This window comes from Rattus norvegicus, chromosome 17, assembly GCF_021556685.1.
Source record: "Rattus norvegicus strain SHRSP/BbbUtx chromosome 17, alternate assembly SHRSP_T2T, whole genome shotgun sequence".
Taxonomy (NCBI): Eukaryota; Metazoa; Chordata; class Mammalia; order Rodentia; family Muridae; genus Rattus; species Rattus norvegicus.
Window position 1 is genome coordinate 48,802,334 of NC_141550.1, and position 16,776 is coordinate 48,819,109.

At 38.1% G+C, this 16,776-nt stretch overlaps 1 protein-coding gene, 1 long non-coding RNA gene and 1 other non-coding gene across 3 annotated transcripts in view; 1 reads left to right on the plus strand and 2 right to left on the minus strand.

Moving 5' to 3' along the window:
* LOC120097780 (uncharacterized) overlaps window positions 1-5,468 on the plus strand; it is a 37,279-nt gene extending 31,811 nt beyond the window's left edge. Inside the window, exon 3 of the long non-coding RNA NR_190524.1 lies at window positions 5,192-5,468. This is a non-coding gene — a long non-coding RNA (uncharacterized LOC120097780). The remainder of the gene's footprint in view (window positions 1-5,191) is intronic.
* On the minus strand, window positions 3,504-3,640 carry LOC120097979 (small nucleolar RNA SNORA2/SNORA34 family). The gene has a single exon (XR_015642058.1). It is a non-coding gene; the product is annotated as a small nucleolar RNA SNORA2/SNORA34 family (small nucleolar RNA).
* Window positions 5,469-11,904: 6,436 nt separating the features above from the next.
* On the minus strand, window positions 11,905-12,858 carry Or2w1 (olfactory receptor family 2 subfamily W member 1). The gene has a single exon (NM_001000107.2). It carries the CDS (start codon window positions 12,856-12,858, stop codon window positions 11,905-11,907), a length of 954 nt encoding a protein of 317 aa, NP_001000107.2.
* Between the last annotated feature and the right edge of the window lie 3,918 nt (window positions 12,859-16,776).

Here is a 16,776-nt window from a genome sequence, read left to right on the forward strand (position 1 = left end):
ATGCCTCCATTTTGCAGGGAACAGGAAGCATATTACCTTAGTTTTGTCCCGTTTGTTGTTTGCCAACTTTAGGATCCTTGGAAGTGACACTGACACTCACCATTTTGGGAAGCCTGCCTAGTGCCTCCATACTTCAGAAGAGTCCTTTATTGTTTGCTCTAGATGCATTTAATCTCTGTAAAAGAGGAGATGAATACCAGGAGTCTAATGTAGTGAATCAGTGAAAGAGTCAACAAAAGAAAGGAAAATGATGTTACAATCCATCTTAAACCTAGGAAATTAAGGCTTAGAAACATTGTTTGATTAGATTCTGTTCTATACTCATTCTTTATTTGAGACATGCTAACAATGTTTTCCTTTCTTTCTTTCTTTTTTTTTTTCCGGAGCTGGGGATCGAACCCAGGGCCTTGCGCTTCCTAGGCAAGGGCTCTACCACTGAGCTAAATCCCCAACCCCGAGACATGCTAACAATGTAATCCAGTTAGTTCTGGAACTTTCAATTCTGAAGGAGGCCCAAATTCTCTCTAATGTGGGCTCCATGGGAATTTTGGGTTGATTTCCTGACATGACAGATTAGAGAAGCCTAAAATAGACTCATACAGTATGTGCTAGTATGACAGGTATATATTATATCTGAGATTTTTTTTTAAATGAAGGAAAACATGAGATTCAAATCTGGTCTGATTTGTAATCTAGTATTTGTCTTCTCCTTTAATTACTGTTTATGCTTTTAAAAGTGTTGATCCTGTGTTGTGGAGCTTTTGCCAGGGTGGCAAATCTCATGAATGCTGACATGACTCCTTGTTCAAAAAGCAATTTATTAAACTGAGAATTTTATATAATTAACAGTATTAGTTATTGACATTTACATCTTCAAACATAGGTCAGAGATCTATTCATCTGAGATCAGGTTGATTAGCTCTCCTAGGCATTGATTCATTGCTAGAAGTTTAACATTTAATAACAATTAAATAGATATACTTTTTACAATGATCTAAATTCCTAAATTCAGATAACCAAAAGTATCCTCAATACTGATTTAATTTCTATAAAACTTTAAGATTATCAGCCTGAGAATTAGAGTTAGTTGAGTTTCTTTTCTTTTTTTATTGGATATTTTCTTATATTTCAAGTTTCCTCTCTGGAATCCCCTATCCCTTCCCCCCTCACCTGGTCTAGAGAATCAAATAAACACATTAAAAAAATAGGAGACAGAGCTAAAGAAAGAATTCTCAGCTGAGGAATATTGAATTGCTGAGAAGTAACTACACAGATGTTCAACATCCTTAGTCATTAGGGAAATGCAAATCAAAACAACTCTGAGATTCCACCACATATCAGTCAGAATGGCTAAGATCAAAAACTCAGGTGACAGCGGATGCTGGCAAAGATGTGGAGAAAGAGGAACATTCCTCCATTGTTGGTGGGATTGTAAGCTGGTACAACCACTCTGGAAATCAGTCTGGCAGTTCCTCAGAAAATTGGATATAGTACTACCTGAGGACCCAGCTATACCCACTCCTGGGTATATCCCCAAAAGATGCACCAACATATAACAAGGACAAATACTCCACTATGTTCATAGCAGCCTTATTTATAATAGCCAGAAGCTGTAAAGAACCCAGATGTTCATCAACAGAGAGATGTGGTTCATTTCTCCGATATTAAAAACAATGACTTCATGAAATTCTTGAAGCTCAGAGTACCCAAGATACAATCTACAGACCACATGAAGCTGGAAGACCACATGAGGTTGGAAAGCCAAACAGCGGATGCTTCAGTCCTTCATAGAAGGTGAAACAAAATATTCACAGGAGGAAACACAAAGACAAAATGTGGAGCAGAGCCTGAGGGAAAGGTCATCCAGAGACGCTCCACCTGGGAATTCATTCATTCTTTATACAGTCACCAAACCCAGAAAATATTGTGGATGCCAAGAAGTGCATGCTGACTGGAGCCTGATGTAGCTATCTCCTGATAGGCTCTGCCAGAGCCTGAGAAATACAGAGTCAGATGCTTTAAACCAACCATTGGACTGAAAATGGGGTCCCCAGTAGAGGAGTGGCTGGATATAAAATCAGCTCAAACAAATCAGTAGCCTTCCTCTACTCAAAGGATAACAGGCTGAGAAGGAAAGGATACCTTTCACAATAGTCACAAACAATATAGAATACCTTGGTATGACTCTAACCAAGCAAGTGAAAGATTTGTATGACAAGAACTTCAAGTCTCTGAAGAAAGAAATTGAAGAAGATCTCCTATGCTCACAGATTGGCAGGATTAATATAGTAAAAATGGCCATTTTGCAGATTGCTAAAAGCAATCTACAGATTCAATGCAATCCCCACCAAAATTCCAACTCAATTCATTTGGAATAACAAAAAACTCAGGAAAGCAAAAAACTATTCTCAACAATAAAAGAACTTTTGGGGGAATCACTGTCCCTGACCTCAAGCTGTATTACAGAGCAATAGTGATAAAAACTATATAGTATTGTTACAGAGACAAGCAGGTAGATCAATGGAATAGAATTGAAGACCCAGAAATGAACCCACACACCTCTGATCACTTGGTCTTTGACAAAGGAGCTAAAACCCTTCAGTGGAAAAAAAAGACAGCATTTTCAACAAATGGTACTGGTTCAACTGGAGGTCAGCATGTAGAATCAATCCATTCTTATCACCTTGTACAAAGCTCAAGTCCAAGTGGATCAAAAACCTCCACATAAAACCAGGTGCACTGAAACTGATAGAAGAGCCTTGAACAAATAGGCACAGGGAAAAATTTCTAAACAGAACACCAATGACTTATGCTCTAAGATCAAGAATCGATAATGGTACTTCATAAAATTTCAAAGCTTCAGTAATGAAAAGGACACTGTCAATAGGACAAAACAGCAACCAAGGGATTGGGAAAAGATCTTTACCAATCCTATATCTGATAGAGGGCTAATATCCAATATATACAAAGAACTCTAGAGTTTTATTTCCTAAGTGGGAGGTTTTTTCTAAGTGAGAGAGGGGTGGTGCCATGACGAGTCAGAGTCACGTGGTGGTTCAAGCCCTGGAATCTTTTTTTTTTTTATCCTGGGGAGAAACCCCATTTTTTTCCACGTTTCTAATTTGAGTAAGTTTAAAGCATACAAGTTAGGGCACTAACAATAGTACTGCCTAAAATTCACAGTACAGACTCATGTTCTGGGCAGAAAACCCACAGTAATCCTTTTTTTCTTGGTGACAGATTTAACATATAACTTAATGAACAAAGCTAAATCAGTAAAGCATTAGTATCATACACAAACTATGGAACCCCACTAAGACCGTCAGCCATACACATCTGTCACAAACAACATGGCTGTTTCTTTGGCTCCCTGCCCCCCCCCCCCCCCACTTCACCTACCCTAGACAGGATTTTGCTGAGGCCCAGGCAGGTCTCAGATTCTCAATTCTCTTGCCTTACCCTCCCAAGTGCTATAATCACAGAGCAGGGTACCATATCCAGCCAGATGTTTGTTTCTAATGAATTGACCATTACATTTTTAAATTTCTGGAATGGCCAACAGACCATAGAAAGACATTTATTTAGGGACCTGCTTGAAACCAACAGCTTCAGCAAACTGCTGGCCTTGATTCAGGGCCAAAAGCCCTGGAATCTTAAACAAAAGAAACACAGAGGGAATTTTGATGGGGATTGCATTGAATCTGTAGATTACTTTTGGCAAAACCTGATAAAAACAACAATGCCAACCAACCAGAGCTCCCAGGGACTAAACCACTGTTGAAAGACTATTCATGGACTGACCCAGGGCTCCAACTGCATATGTAGCAGAGAATAGCCTTGTTAGGGCACTAGGGAAGGGGAAGCCCTTGGTCCTGCCAAGGTTGGACCCCCAGTGCAGGGGAATATGGGGGGCAATAAGGGGGATATATAGGGGTATACTCGTATGGGAGGGGAAGGGGAGGGAATGGGGGCTTATGGACAGGAAACTTGGAAGGGAAATAATGTTTGAAATGTAAGTAAAGAAATATATCTAATAAAAAATTAAAAAAAAGAAAGAAACACAGAGAGAGATTCTGCTCAGACTCTAGGTCACCTGCTATGAAAAGAAACAGGCTGTTCTAGGTCAAAGAGCCTAGAGTATGGCTTAATTCAAAGACTGGTTTATTTGCTTTTAGAACAGATTTATATTCAGAGTTTGTCCAAGTTTCGTGGGGGAATTTCACCCATGATTCAGAACTAAGGTAGAAAAAAAGTTTGCAGCACCATGTAGAGTGCATAACAGAGGTATAGTGTAAAAGTTGCAAGTAAGTGGAGGTCTGAAGTTCCAGGTAGAGAAGTTAACTGATGGGTAATATAAAGATATAATGCTCTAATAAGTCTTACAGGATACTCACATTCTCTCTAACGTGGGCTCCATAGGAATTTTGGGCTAAATCCTGGCTTGACAAGCTGCCTGCTTCTTACTAGCAGGTATTAATAGAAATGTGATTAAATTGTTTTTATAGTTGGAGAAAATACAGATTTTGCCCAAGTCTCATGGGAAATTCTGCCCACAATTCATAACTAGTACAGGGAAATATAGAAGTCTGTAGTACCAGGCAGAGTGCATAACATGTGTATATTATAGAAGTTATTAATGAATAGAAGTCTGATGCTCCAGGTAGAGAGCTTAACAGATAGATGCACATTTTGGTCTGCAGGAGGCTCATATTCTTTCTAACATGGGCTCTGTGGGATTTTGGGTTGACTGATTAGAGAAGCCTAAAATAGACTCATATAATATTGTTTAGTTCACTTCATTTATTTTAAATGCTTTTAATTTTCAAAATGGCTCTGATTTTGAGTTTTGTGATAATATTATTTCTCTGGGAGAGAATACAAGATACAAGCTTTTCTGGTTGCCAGTTAAAGGTTACACTGATTTGGGAAAAAGGTTTTGTCTTTGAGTTTTTAGAAAAGGTGATTAGGCTCTGGGCACCCTCCAGAGCTATATGGATCAGATTTGAGAGAGGGAGACATCCTGAAGAACTAGATTCAAGAAAAGAAAAGAAAACAACAACAACAACAACAACAACAACAACAACAACAACAACAATAAAAAACTAAAATTTCATCCTATCCAGTCTGTTCAGTCTACACAGACTAATACAATCCATTCAGATATCTTGATGATACTAAATTTTGTTTTCAGATTTATGTATTACAGAATGTTCAACTTTGGTGAGTCTCATCGTCAGTCATGCTGAACTGACCTGCCTGACCTCCTGATCTCAGAAACTTTCAGCTGGATCCACCTAGGACAGACATCAGAGACTACAAAACTGTTGGGTGGGTTTTTTTTTTGGAAACCAGCTAAGCAAATAGATTTCCAATTTACTGGATTTCTGAATTCTCCCATTCTTACAGAGCTTGGCAAAAAGATATATTGCAAAACTATTAAAGACATATTAAAGACATATGAATGCTAAGCTGCAGTTCTCTGTCATCTTTCAAAGAGTCAGTCTGTAAATATTAGCCAGTTGGTTACAGGAAATAAAAGTTCCTGTTGTTCTTCTTCTGGGGTTGCAACCCCCTTCAGTTCCTACAGTCCTTTCTCTAACTCTTCCATTAGGGACCCCATTCTCAGTTCAAAGGTTGGCTGCCAGCATCTGCCTCTGTATATGTCTGGCTCTGGCAAGGCCTCTCAGGAGATAGCTATATCAGGCTCCTGTCAGCAAGCACTTCTTGATATCCTCAATAGTGACTGGGTTTGGTGTCTGTATGTGAAATGGATTCTCAGGTGGGGCAGTCTCTCAGTGGGCTTTCCTTCAGTTTCTGCTCCACACTCTGTCTCTGTATTTCCTCCTGTGAGTATTATGTTTCCCCTTCTAAGAAGGTCTGAAACATCCACACTTTGGTCTTTCTTCTCTTTGAGCTTCATGTGGTTCCTGAATTGTATCTTGGATATTCCAAGCTTTTGGGCTAATATCTACTTATCGCTGAGGGCATATCATGTGTGTTCTTTTGTGATTGGGTTACCTCACTCAGCTGTGAATTCTTTGTTTAGCTCTGAACCACATTTTTTTTTTCAGAGCTGGGGACTGAACCCAGGACCTTGTGCTTGCTAGGCAAGTGCTCTACCGCTGAGCTAAATCCCCAACCCCTTTGAACCACATTTTTTAATAGGGTTATTTGTCTCCCTGCTGTCTAACTTCTTGAGTTCTTTGTATATTTTGGATAAAAGCCCTCTGTCAGTTGTAGGATTGGTAAAGATCTTTTCCCAATCTGTTGGTTGCTGTTTTGTCCTAACCACAGTGTCCTTTGCCTTACAGAAGTTTTGCAGCTTTGTGAGATCCCATTTGTCGATTCTTGATCTTAGAGCATAAGCCATTGGTGTTTTGTTCAGGAAATTTTCTCCAGTGCCCATGTGTTCGTGATGCTTCCCCACTTTTTCTTCTATTAGTTTGAGTGTATCTGGTTTGATGTGGAGGTCCTTGATTCACTTGGACTTAAGCTTTGTACAGGGTGATAAGCATGGATCGATTTGCATTCTTCTACGTGTTGACCTCCAGTTGAATCAGCACCGTTTGCTGAAAATGCTATCTTTTTTCCAAATAACCCTATTAAAAAATGTGGTTCAGAGCAAAACAAAGAATGCACAGCTGAGGAATTCTGAATGGCTGAGAAAACCTAAAAAAATGTTCAACATCTTTAGTCATAAGGGAAATGCAAATCAAAACAACCCTGAAATTTCATCTCACACCAGTGAGAATGGCTTAGATCAAAAACTCAGGTGACAGCACATGCTGGTGAGGATGTGGAGAAAAAGGATCACTCCTCCATTGTTGGTGGGATTGCAGACTGGTACAACCGTTCTGGAAATCAGTCTGGAGGTTCCTCAGAACCTCAGAAAATTGGACATTGAACTACCTGAGGACACAGCTATACCTCTCTTGGGCATATACCCAAAAGATAACCCAACATATAACAAAGACACATGCTCCACTATGTTCATAGTAGCCTTATTTATAATAGCCAGAAGCTGGAAAGAACCCAGATGCCCTTCAACAGAGGAATGGATACAGAAAATGTGGTACATCTACACAATGGAATATTACTCAGCTATCAAAAACAATGACTTTATGAAATCCATAGGCAAATGGTTGGAACTGGAAAATATCATTCTGAGTGAGGTAACCCAATCACAGAAAAACACACATGGTATTCACTCATTGATAAGTGGCTATTAGCCCCAGTGCTTGAATTACCCTAGATGCACAGAACACATGAAACTCAAGAAGGATGATCAAAATGCGAATGCTTCACTCCTTTAAAAGGGGAACAAGAATACCCTTGGCAGGGAATAGGGAGGCAAAGTTTAAAACAGAGGCAGAAGGAACATCCATTCAGAGCCTGCCCCACATGTGGCCTATACATATACAGCCACCCAATTAAACAAGATGGATGAAGCAAAGAAGTGCAGGCTGACAGGAACCGGATGTAGATCGCTCCTGAGAGACACAGCCAGAATACGCAAATACATAGGCGAATGCCAGCAGCAAACCACGGAACTGAGAACCGGACCCCCGTTGAAGGAATCAGAGAAAGGACTGGAAGAGCTTGAAGGGGCTCGAGACCCCATATGAACAACAATGCCAAGCAACCAGAGCTTCCAGGGACTAAGCCATTACCCAAAGACTATACATGGACTGACCCTGGACTCTGACCTCATAGGTAGCAATGAATAGCCTAGTAAGAGCACCAGTGGAAGGGGAAGCCCTTGGTCCTGGCAAGACTGAACCCCCAGTGGACGTGATTGTTGGGGGGAGGGCGGTAATCGGGGGAGGATGGGGAGGGGAACACCCATGTAGAAGGGGAGAGGGAGTGGTTAGGGGGATGTTGGCCGGGAAACCAGGAAAGGGAATAACATTCGATATGCCAATAAGAAATACTCAAGTTAATAAAGAAAAAAAAAGAAATAAAAGGAAAAAAATAACAGGAATTAAAAAAAATACCCAAGTTAATAAAGATGGAGAAAAAAAAAGTTATGGCTTGTTTAAATGGTTTATTTCTTCCTGATTTAACTTCGGTACCTTGTATCTGTCTAGGAAGTTGTCCATTTCCTCCAGATTTTCAAATTTTGTTGAATATAGGCTTTTGTAATAGGATCTTATGATTTTTTGAATTTCCTCTGCCTCTGTTGTTATGTCTTCCTTTTCATTTCTGATATTGTTAATTTGGATACAATCTGTGTCCTTTAGTTTGGGTAAGGGTTTATCTATCTTGTTGGTTTTCTCAAAGAACCAGCTTTTGAATTTCTTATTGGTAGAAAATTGAGATTTGATATTGTTACTCTCATATAGGCCTTGTGCTTATACAATGCGTTTAAGATTTCAAGACTTAGACCCAGTCCTATAATTGCTATTTTTACTGAGCCGAGCTGATTAAACATATGAGTTAAGGCCTAGATATTAAATTCATCGCTCTGAGTTTACTGTTAGGGTGTTTTTGAGATAATTTATTAGAAATACCTAAGAGTAGTTAATGGAAAACAGTCAAAATTACTTTACATAGATTGATTTTTTTCAAAAACCAGAAATCCACAAAATGTGATATTTGATGTTATTTATTCTTTTATTGTTGAGACACATCTGCTCCTAGCAGCTCCCCTTTTGTGGATTCAAAGAAGAAATTGAGCATCTCTACATCTAGGTGAGGTAATACATTGTGGCTAGGCAGCCACTGCGCAGAAATTGTCTATTTCATTTACAGACAAAATACTGTCCAGAAAAGAACACACAGAATAGATGACAGATAATCTCTGCCAAGTCAGAATAATCAGTTTTTAAAAATTCTGTGTTACAAAGGTCTGTCAGATCAGACTGGGCCAGAAGGCTGAAGACTGATGCTCTTATATGTTGCTAACAGGGGACTGTACCAGTAGTCACTTGTCTCTTCAACTTGTCACTTTTTAGGAAGCCCTGTTAGGATTCCTATATTTTCAGGTAGTATTGGTTGTTCTCAGATTTCTGATGGAGTTGAAGATTAATTAACATCTCATAGCCCACTCAGGTTATTTAACATTGAGAATACATAGTAAATTGAATAGTTTTCAGATAATATACCAGCTAAACACATAGATTTTAAGCCTTTCTTAAGATAGATAACAGAATGTACTATTTAATTGACGAAAATTATGGACTGGTTATTTGGTATTTTATACTTTATAATTACAGACTGGTAATAGTTGTGCTCAGCTAACATTTGAGAAAAGTTTCCTGTTTAATTAGACAGAAAGGGTGAAGCATAGATTGTTGTCTTTATGCAGGTGAAAGCAGGCATAAGATAAGGCAAGGCGGGGTTGGGGATTTAGCTCAGCGGTAGAGCGCTTGCCTAGCGAGCGCAAGGCCCTGGGTTCCGTCCCCAGCTCCGAAAAAAAGAGAAAGAGAGAATAAAAAAAGATAAGGCAAGACTTGTGATTGGACAGTGAAAAAGTAAGGCAGGGACAGAGTTTTGAAGGGAGGGGAGAGAGAGAGGAGAAAGAGGAAGAAGAACCAAGATGGAGTCAGAGAAGGACGACCCAGATCTGTGTGGCCTTAAATGGCCACAGGTAGTTATGAATATTTCATAAGGGATGGATTTTTATAGGACAATTGTCTAATCTTGTTGGACAGATTATATCATTATCAATTGGTTGAGTTTATTATGCAGATTTTTTGTGGAATTTAAATTTACTGATATAAATCTGATGTTAAATTAAAAAAATAATTTCTAGTCTAAATGTAGAAAAGGGAAACCAAAGGGCAATGAAAATAAGACACATGTAAACAATTCCAGATAGGGAGTGTAACACTCTTCTGGAGGTCTGCAACTATTATATGTTTTGTATATTTAGTTTATTGAAACTGGGTAGTGATTACTATATAAATTCGTTACACACAAACCTGGCAAAGATTAGAGAAAATTTATAAAATACAACAACAAGTAGGATGACATTCATCCCACAGAACTTGCTATCTCTGTTGTGGGATGGTGAACTAGTTTTTGAAAATAACTTTGAAAGAATTATAAAGAGGAAGACAAAGAAATTCACAGTATCCTATTGTTATTAATTATATTTTATGTGAGGTATAATAGTGTCATTGACTGGTCAAGTAAGTAATCATTCCGTGACTCTTCTTCACATTTCCAGTATTATAAAGCAATAGAGGAAAAATTACACTTTTTGATTTCATCATGGTATTCTGTTTAATCCATCTTGACTTATTGAAATTATCTATTTATCTACATTTTTTTGGAGACAGGGTTTCTCTGTGTAGTCCTGACTGTCCTGGAACTTTCTTTGTAGGCCAGGCTAGTGTTGGACTCAGAGATCCACCCACCTTTGCCTCCTGAGTGCTGGATTTAAGGTGTTTACCACCACCTTTAATGTGCTTAGATGGTTTATTGAAAGTACAAAGAGGAGAGCTTTTGGAGGTATAAAATAATAGAAAATATCAAAGTTTATATGAAATACCATTTTCCACAAAAGTAAATGTTATGATATATAGAAATAAAATTTCATTTACCTTGTGAAATTTCATCACTCTAAATATTACAATAACTCTTAAGACTCACACAAATTTCATAGACATTTGCCAAAATTCTAACATCTGTCAAATTGATCATATTACACTTTTTTTTTTTGGTTCTTTTTTTCGGAGCTGGGGACCGAACCCAGGGCCTTGCGCTTCCTAGGTAAGCGCTCTACCACTGAGCTAAATCCCCAGCCCCCATATTACACTTTGATTAAAGTTGAGATAGCCATGGAATATAGTTTTTTATGGATGAATGAGAACTAAGTAATATTGTGTTATCACCTTAAATTTTATTTCATTATATGTATTGTGTTTTCCAGAAAAGATGGCTGTGTACTACATGTGTGCTTTGTGCCCTTGGAGCCAGAAGAGGGTGTCAGATCCCCTGGAACTAGAGTTACAGACTACTGCTGCCATGTGGGTGCTGGAATCAAACTCAGGTCCTCTGCTCTTAACCATGAGCTGTGTCTCCAGCCCTGCGCTGCCACTTTGTAAAGCACATTAATTTATGCCCATTCATTCTCTCATCTTAGAGAAAGTAGTAGACAGTTGCAAAAGATATTAGTGCCAAATGTCACTGAACAAAGACGGAAGAAGCCACCATCGTGTGGGGTTTGTGATGATGGCTGCCATGCCTAGTGCATTATCTGAGCCAAATATGAATACATCTTTGGATGACATCCAAAAAGATTAAATATCCATATTATTTATAGGGCAGGGGATACAGTGCAAGTTGTAAAATTGCTTACTTGGCATGTATGAAGCCTTGTGTTCAATGCCCAATACCACACAGACTGGCTGTGATGGTATATGCCTGTAATCCCAGAATTTTAGAGGTTGAAGCAGGAGGCTCATTCTTAGCTATATAAGGCATTTGAGACTATGTTAGTTTCATGAAATCATGTCTCAAAAACAGACAGAAAAATAAACACTGCAAATTATGTATATACTATTATTTGATTGTTCAAAATGCAATGCACAGGGAATTGTTTTGGTCAATATTTTAGAATATGTGAACATCATCATTGAAACTATACAAGGAGACAAAACAGATTCCATGGCGGCTCCTAAAGAAATTAAAATGCATTCGAGTTTACATTCAGAGCCCCTTTCTATTACATTTTAGCAAACAGATTCTTAGTGACATGCATTCCCTGAGAACATGCCAATAGTTAGAAATATGGAAGATCTACTTAATCTTCCAAGTTTTTTACATCCGTACAAGGTCTGTATGTGAGAATTACTTTAGCTGTTGGTCTTTAAGACCCACTGATTACTTTCCTTATTCAAATCTGAACCAGAGAGCTTTCTTTGTTGCTTTCTTCTCTCTACTGCTTTTCCATGGATTCTAGTTTCTGTGTAATTCTGAAAATCTGTGGTAAAACCTCATGATTTTTTTCAGTGCATCTTTCATGTCTCGGTTTCTTAGGGTGTAAATGAGGGGGTTGAGACTTGGAGTGATAATTGTGTAAAAGAGGGTGAGGAACTTGCCTTGGTCCTTAGAGGCCCTGTTACCGGGTTGTAAATACATGTAGATGATAGTTCCATAGAATATGGAGACCACAGTGAGATGAGATCCACAGGTATTCATTGCTTTTTGTTGCCCTACCTTTGACTTCATGTTGAGCACAGTTTTGGCTATGTAGCCATAGGAAATAAGAATAAGGATGAGAGGTGTAAGGACAATGACAATGCCTAGAGCAAAGACAGACATTTCAACTGTTGTGGTGTCTACACAAGCTATCCTGACCATGGCTGGCAGCTCACACAGGAAATGGTCCAGGAGGTTGTGTCCACATCGAGGCAAATTCACAGTGAGTGTGCATAATACTACAGAGTTGGCCAAACTAATACCCCAGACCATGACTATCATCTTGACACACAGACGTGGATTCATGATTACAAAGTAATGCAGGGGCTTACAAATAGCTGTGAAGCGATCATAGGACATGACAGCCAAGAGCAGACACTCAATGGAGCCCAGCCACATATACACGTAGAGCTGAACAATACAGCCCACAGAGCTGATGGTCTTTTCAGGTCCCCACAAGTTAACCAGCATCTGAGGGACAATGCTTGTTGTGAAACATAGATCCAGGAAAGATAAATTCCTGAGGAAAAAGTACATTGGTGTGTGGAGATGGGGATCCAGGAGGGATGCAAGAATGATAGCAGTGTTACCCACCAGTGTAACAATGTAAAAGAAGGTGACAACTCCAGAGAGGATCATTTCCAGGTGAGGGTGGTCAGAGAAGCCAAGCAGGATAAAAACATGCAAAGTACTATAGTTGCTTGGGTCCATAGTTTTTCAGTGTTTATAATCTGTAGTAAGAAGAGTGGGGAGGGAGGTAAAGGGAAAGCAGTGGGCAAGGTGACAGGAGAACAAGAAATATATTATTAGTGTAGCCTATGGAAGTAACTAATAAGATACAAAATTAGTGGGAGGGAAAGAAATTAGGTTAATAATTGAAAGAATTTTTGGATACAAAGTGCCTACTACAGTCAATTTGTACCTGCTGAGGATTCTTTAAATGCAAATGAATTTAATACTAGACTTTCTTTTACTCTGAGAGACCTTGAAGAGATGTCTCGTATATCCAGATCTGAAATTCTTCATGTGCATATTTAAAAGTTTGGATGTGATAGAATTGTTAAAATAACCTGACCGTTTGGTTTCTTGTAATGGTAGTTTAGAGCATAGTGCAAATACTTTATTTGGTTAGTGAAGTCATGTATAAATTTGAGGTATTTGTTTGAAGTCAGATTAAAAGTAAAAGTGTTTTTCATTTTTCTTTTACTTTTTATTCTTTGAGAGCTTTTGGTGCTCCAGTTTGTTATGTAAGTGAGCTAGAAGTTTTCCCAGTCTTCACTATCTTTAATATGCTCAGCTTCCTTCTTACTAAATCTGATAAATTTGAATATAAAATATACTTTATATATATATCCCACTTTAAAAAAATTTAGCCACTGTCACCCATGTGGAAACACATGTGATACCTTGTCTTGAGTTTTGTCTTATGCCATTACACTGTCACAGGGTTCACCAAGGTCTTCTCACCCATATGCTTAACATGTACCAGATGATTTTAGAAGTACTTTCATTTTCGATTACCTTGTACACCTTCATGTTTTGGTATGTGTGTAAACATTATTATTCATACCCTACATGCTAATTTTCACATCCACTGTCTTCCCTTTTTTCCAAGGGTATTTCAATGGTTCCTTTATCTCCAAGGTCATTCCTATAGAAAGCTCAGCATCTTCTTTTTGGAAAAAATTATTTATTTTTTTAGTGCATTTTTAAAATACACAGCATGGTTAACAGGCTCATGATAGTACTCAGACAAACATCCTTTTTCTTTCATTGATTATACATGAAGAACTCTTACAGGATGCCAATAGACATAGAGTTAAAGAACTTGAATTTTAAAAGAAAGACATTGACTGTGTGACCCCTGCAAATTGCACAAGATCTTCTTTTTGGGACAAGCCAGGGAAGGTGAACTTGTGGTACCTGTTGTTTTAGGAAAAGTTTTCTCTTCTTGGGAGGTCATGCGTACATATTGTTACAAAGTTGTTGAGCTGAAGTGTTGGTTGCTTCAGCTGATCATGGATTATTCACTCTGGTTCATGTGAACTTTATGGTCTTACTGTCAGTGACTGCTCTAGCCTTGTTCTCAGTCTGAATTTCTAGTACGAATGCATAAACTTCAAAATAGATTATGGAAACTACTTGTTCTCTCAATGTGATGCTCTAACCATCCATTTCTGTGTCTTTTAGCCTGGTGTGTTTTCAATCTACTTTCTTGTTATGTATTTAAGCAGTCTACTTATTCAATAGGTCTTGTTGCATTCCCTGGTAGAATGCAGGAGAAATTGAAGAAATGTACTATATATGTTATTATAAATATTATCCCCACTGCCCTGGTTGTATACAGAAATTGTAGTATAGTGTTATCACTGACCTTTGAAACTCTAAAGGGTTGCTTACTTCTAGGTGGTACTACAAAGACACTCAAGAGTTGAATGTTCTATCTGTGACTTTCTTTTTCTTTTAAGCATGGTACACCTAAGTATTCCCCCCTTAAAAATAAATCTTTTATTTATGTCTAATCTTTGCTAATCATTTACTGTGTGATGCCAGAGGCAAGAAAACTGCTGAATTCAGTTTTCCATTAAAAAGTTAGGAACAATATAAACCCTTATTCGTAGGGGCTAAAAAAATCAAATGACCAAAAACTGTATGCAGCTTAGAATAACTCAGGGACAAAAGAATTGGTATAAAAGTAATGCAAAATGTGGGTTAAGATTGTCTAGCATTCTTTCACTAGTAAACTTTAAGACAGCAAGCATGATCTGTGAGGTTCTTTTCTCTATCCACTATATCTGATATATGCACCAACATACTGATCTGTTATTTAGAGGAGTGGATAGAGGGGGAAGTGTTGTTGAAATGTATTTTATGGGAGAAGAATCTATGTTCAGTAAAAAACCACAGTCTAAACAATTGAAAATCATGTACAGTTATCGTATTTTTCCATTAAAATCTGATCTTATGTTTTGTGACATTACTTAAGGGGTAATGATAAATAGTAGAAGAATGAAAAGATAATTTTATCTATACAAGGTTCCTGACATCCTACCTCTCCATTGCTGGGGTCCAGGGTTCTGAGAGCAGGACTGTTTCAGTGTTCCCTCTCCAGGGCTGAGCCTGTCTCTCCATCTCTGGGGTGGTGCCTCTGTGAGAAGGTTATCCTGATGCTGTTGCCTCAGTGACCCCAACCCAGGGCTGCAGCTGTCACAGGCTCTCCTTGATTCCTTTACCTTTAGAAGAAGATGAAAACATGTTTTGATTGTAGAGAGATGTGAAAACTCACCAGGAATCCAGAATAAACATGGAACAAAACCTTCCAGTACTGTCTGAAAGCCCAGAAAATCAGCCTTCAGTTGTCTTCTCTGAGGTGCTGTGGAAAGGTGAGGCAATGGAACACTGGCACAATCACCTTGATATTTTACTAAGATAGTTTTAAGGGTGGAAAACATGCAGGGCATCAGGAAAGCTGAAGGACACAGGATTAAAGAATGTATCTGCAGAATTACCTTTTCTAGGCTATGAATGCATTACAAATAAAATGGGTTCTCTTCATGTATGTTTGGAAAACTAAGATTATGACAAAAATTACCTGTATAAAATGACCTTATCATGACAGCACACATTGATGACAGGAGTAAGTGCTTTGAGCAGATGAACTTAAACAAGGCATCTCATTTTCAATTTAATGTGCACTCTGTCTTTTAGGTCTCAGTAGTTGCCCCAGATACCCAGGGTTGGAACTGTTGGCTCTGAAAGAGAAGGTGTACGCTGCAAAGCCCCAGGAAGCAAGTCCAGAGTCATTATATTTGCATTTTGATTCAGTTGTCTTGGCAACCATGAGGTGTGACTAAATGCATCAGTGCCCATTACTGTTAGTTTTGTTGTTGTCTCACAGGACACTTGTTTAAACCCAGGGTCCTGGACAAGTAAGCAGTCTAAAGATTTTTATGACTTAGCTTGTAATCATCAGCTATATTATTTTCCTTGAACTGTAGTTTCATGGAGCTAGGAATTACTTTAATAAAATGACACAATTAATTATCAATGATCACATGTGAATGGATTTTTATCACTGAGCATGAAAACAACTTACACAGTTTTCTTCTGCATGGAAGGAGCCATTTTACAGTGTATTGCTTTGATGGATAAATTGTGGGCAGAGTTTTGGGCTTGAAGTCTTTGTGGTTCCCATGATCAGTTATATAAACTTGAGACAACTGCTTACTTCCCTGTGTATTATCTTAATATCTAGATTGTGAAAGGATATATCTTAACATTTTATTTTAAAGATCAAGTAAGTTTGAGATATATAACACTACACTAATGCTTGGTATATAGTAATCAAGCAAATAAAAGTTATATTTTATGATTTCAACTCATTGAGGCACTTTATGCTGGAATAATGTTTATTTTTTTCATCAGGTTGTAGAAAGCTGATACCAATACTTGATAAAAACATTAGAGGTTACCTCTCTCCATTTCAACCCTTCATGATTTTATATGATGTTTGTATTTTATGATATATTCTTCTTTCTCATTTATTTGGATTTTTGCCTTTTACTTATTTTGTAATTATTTATAACAATTTTTAAATTGAAATGTATTTTGTTTATATTCTTCCCTTCC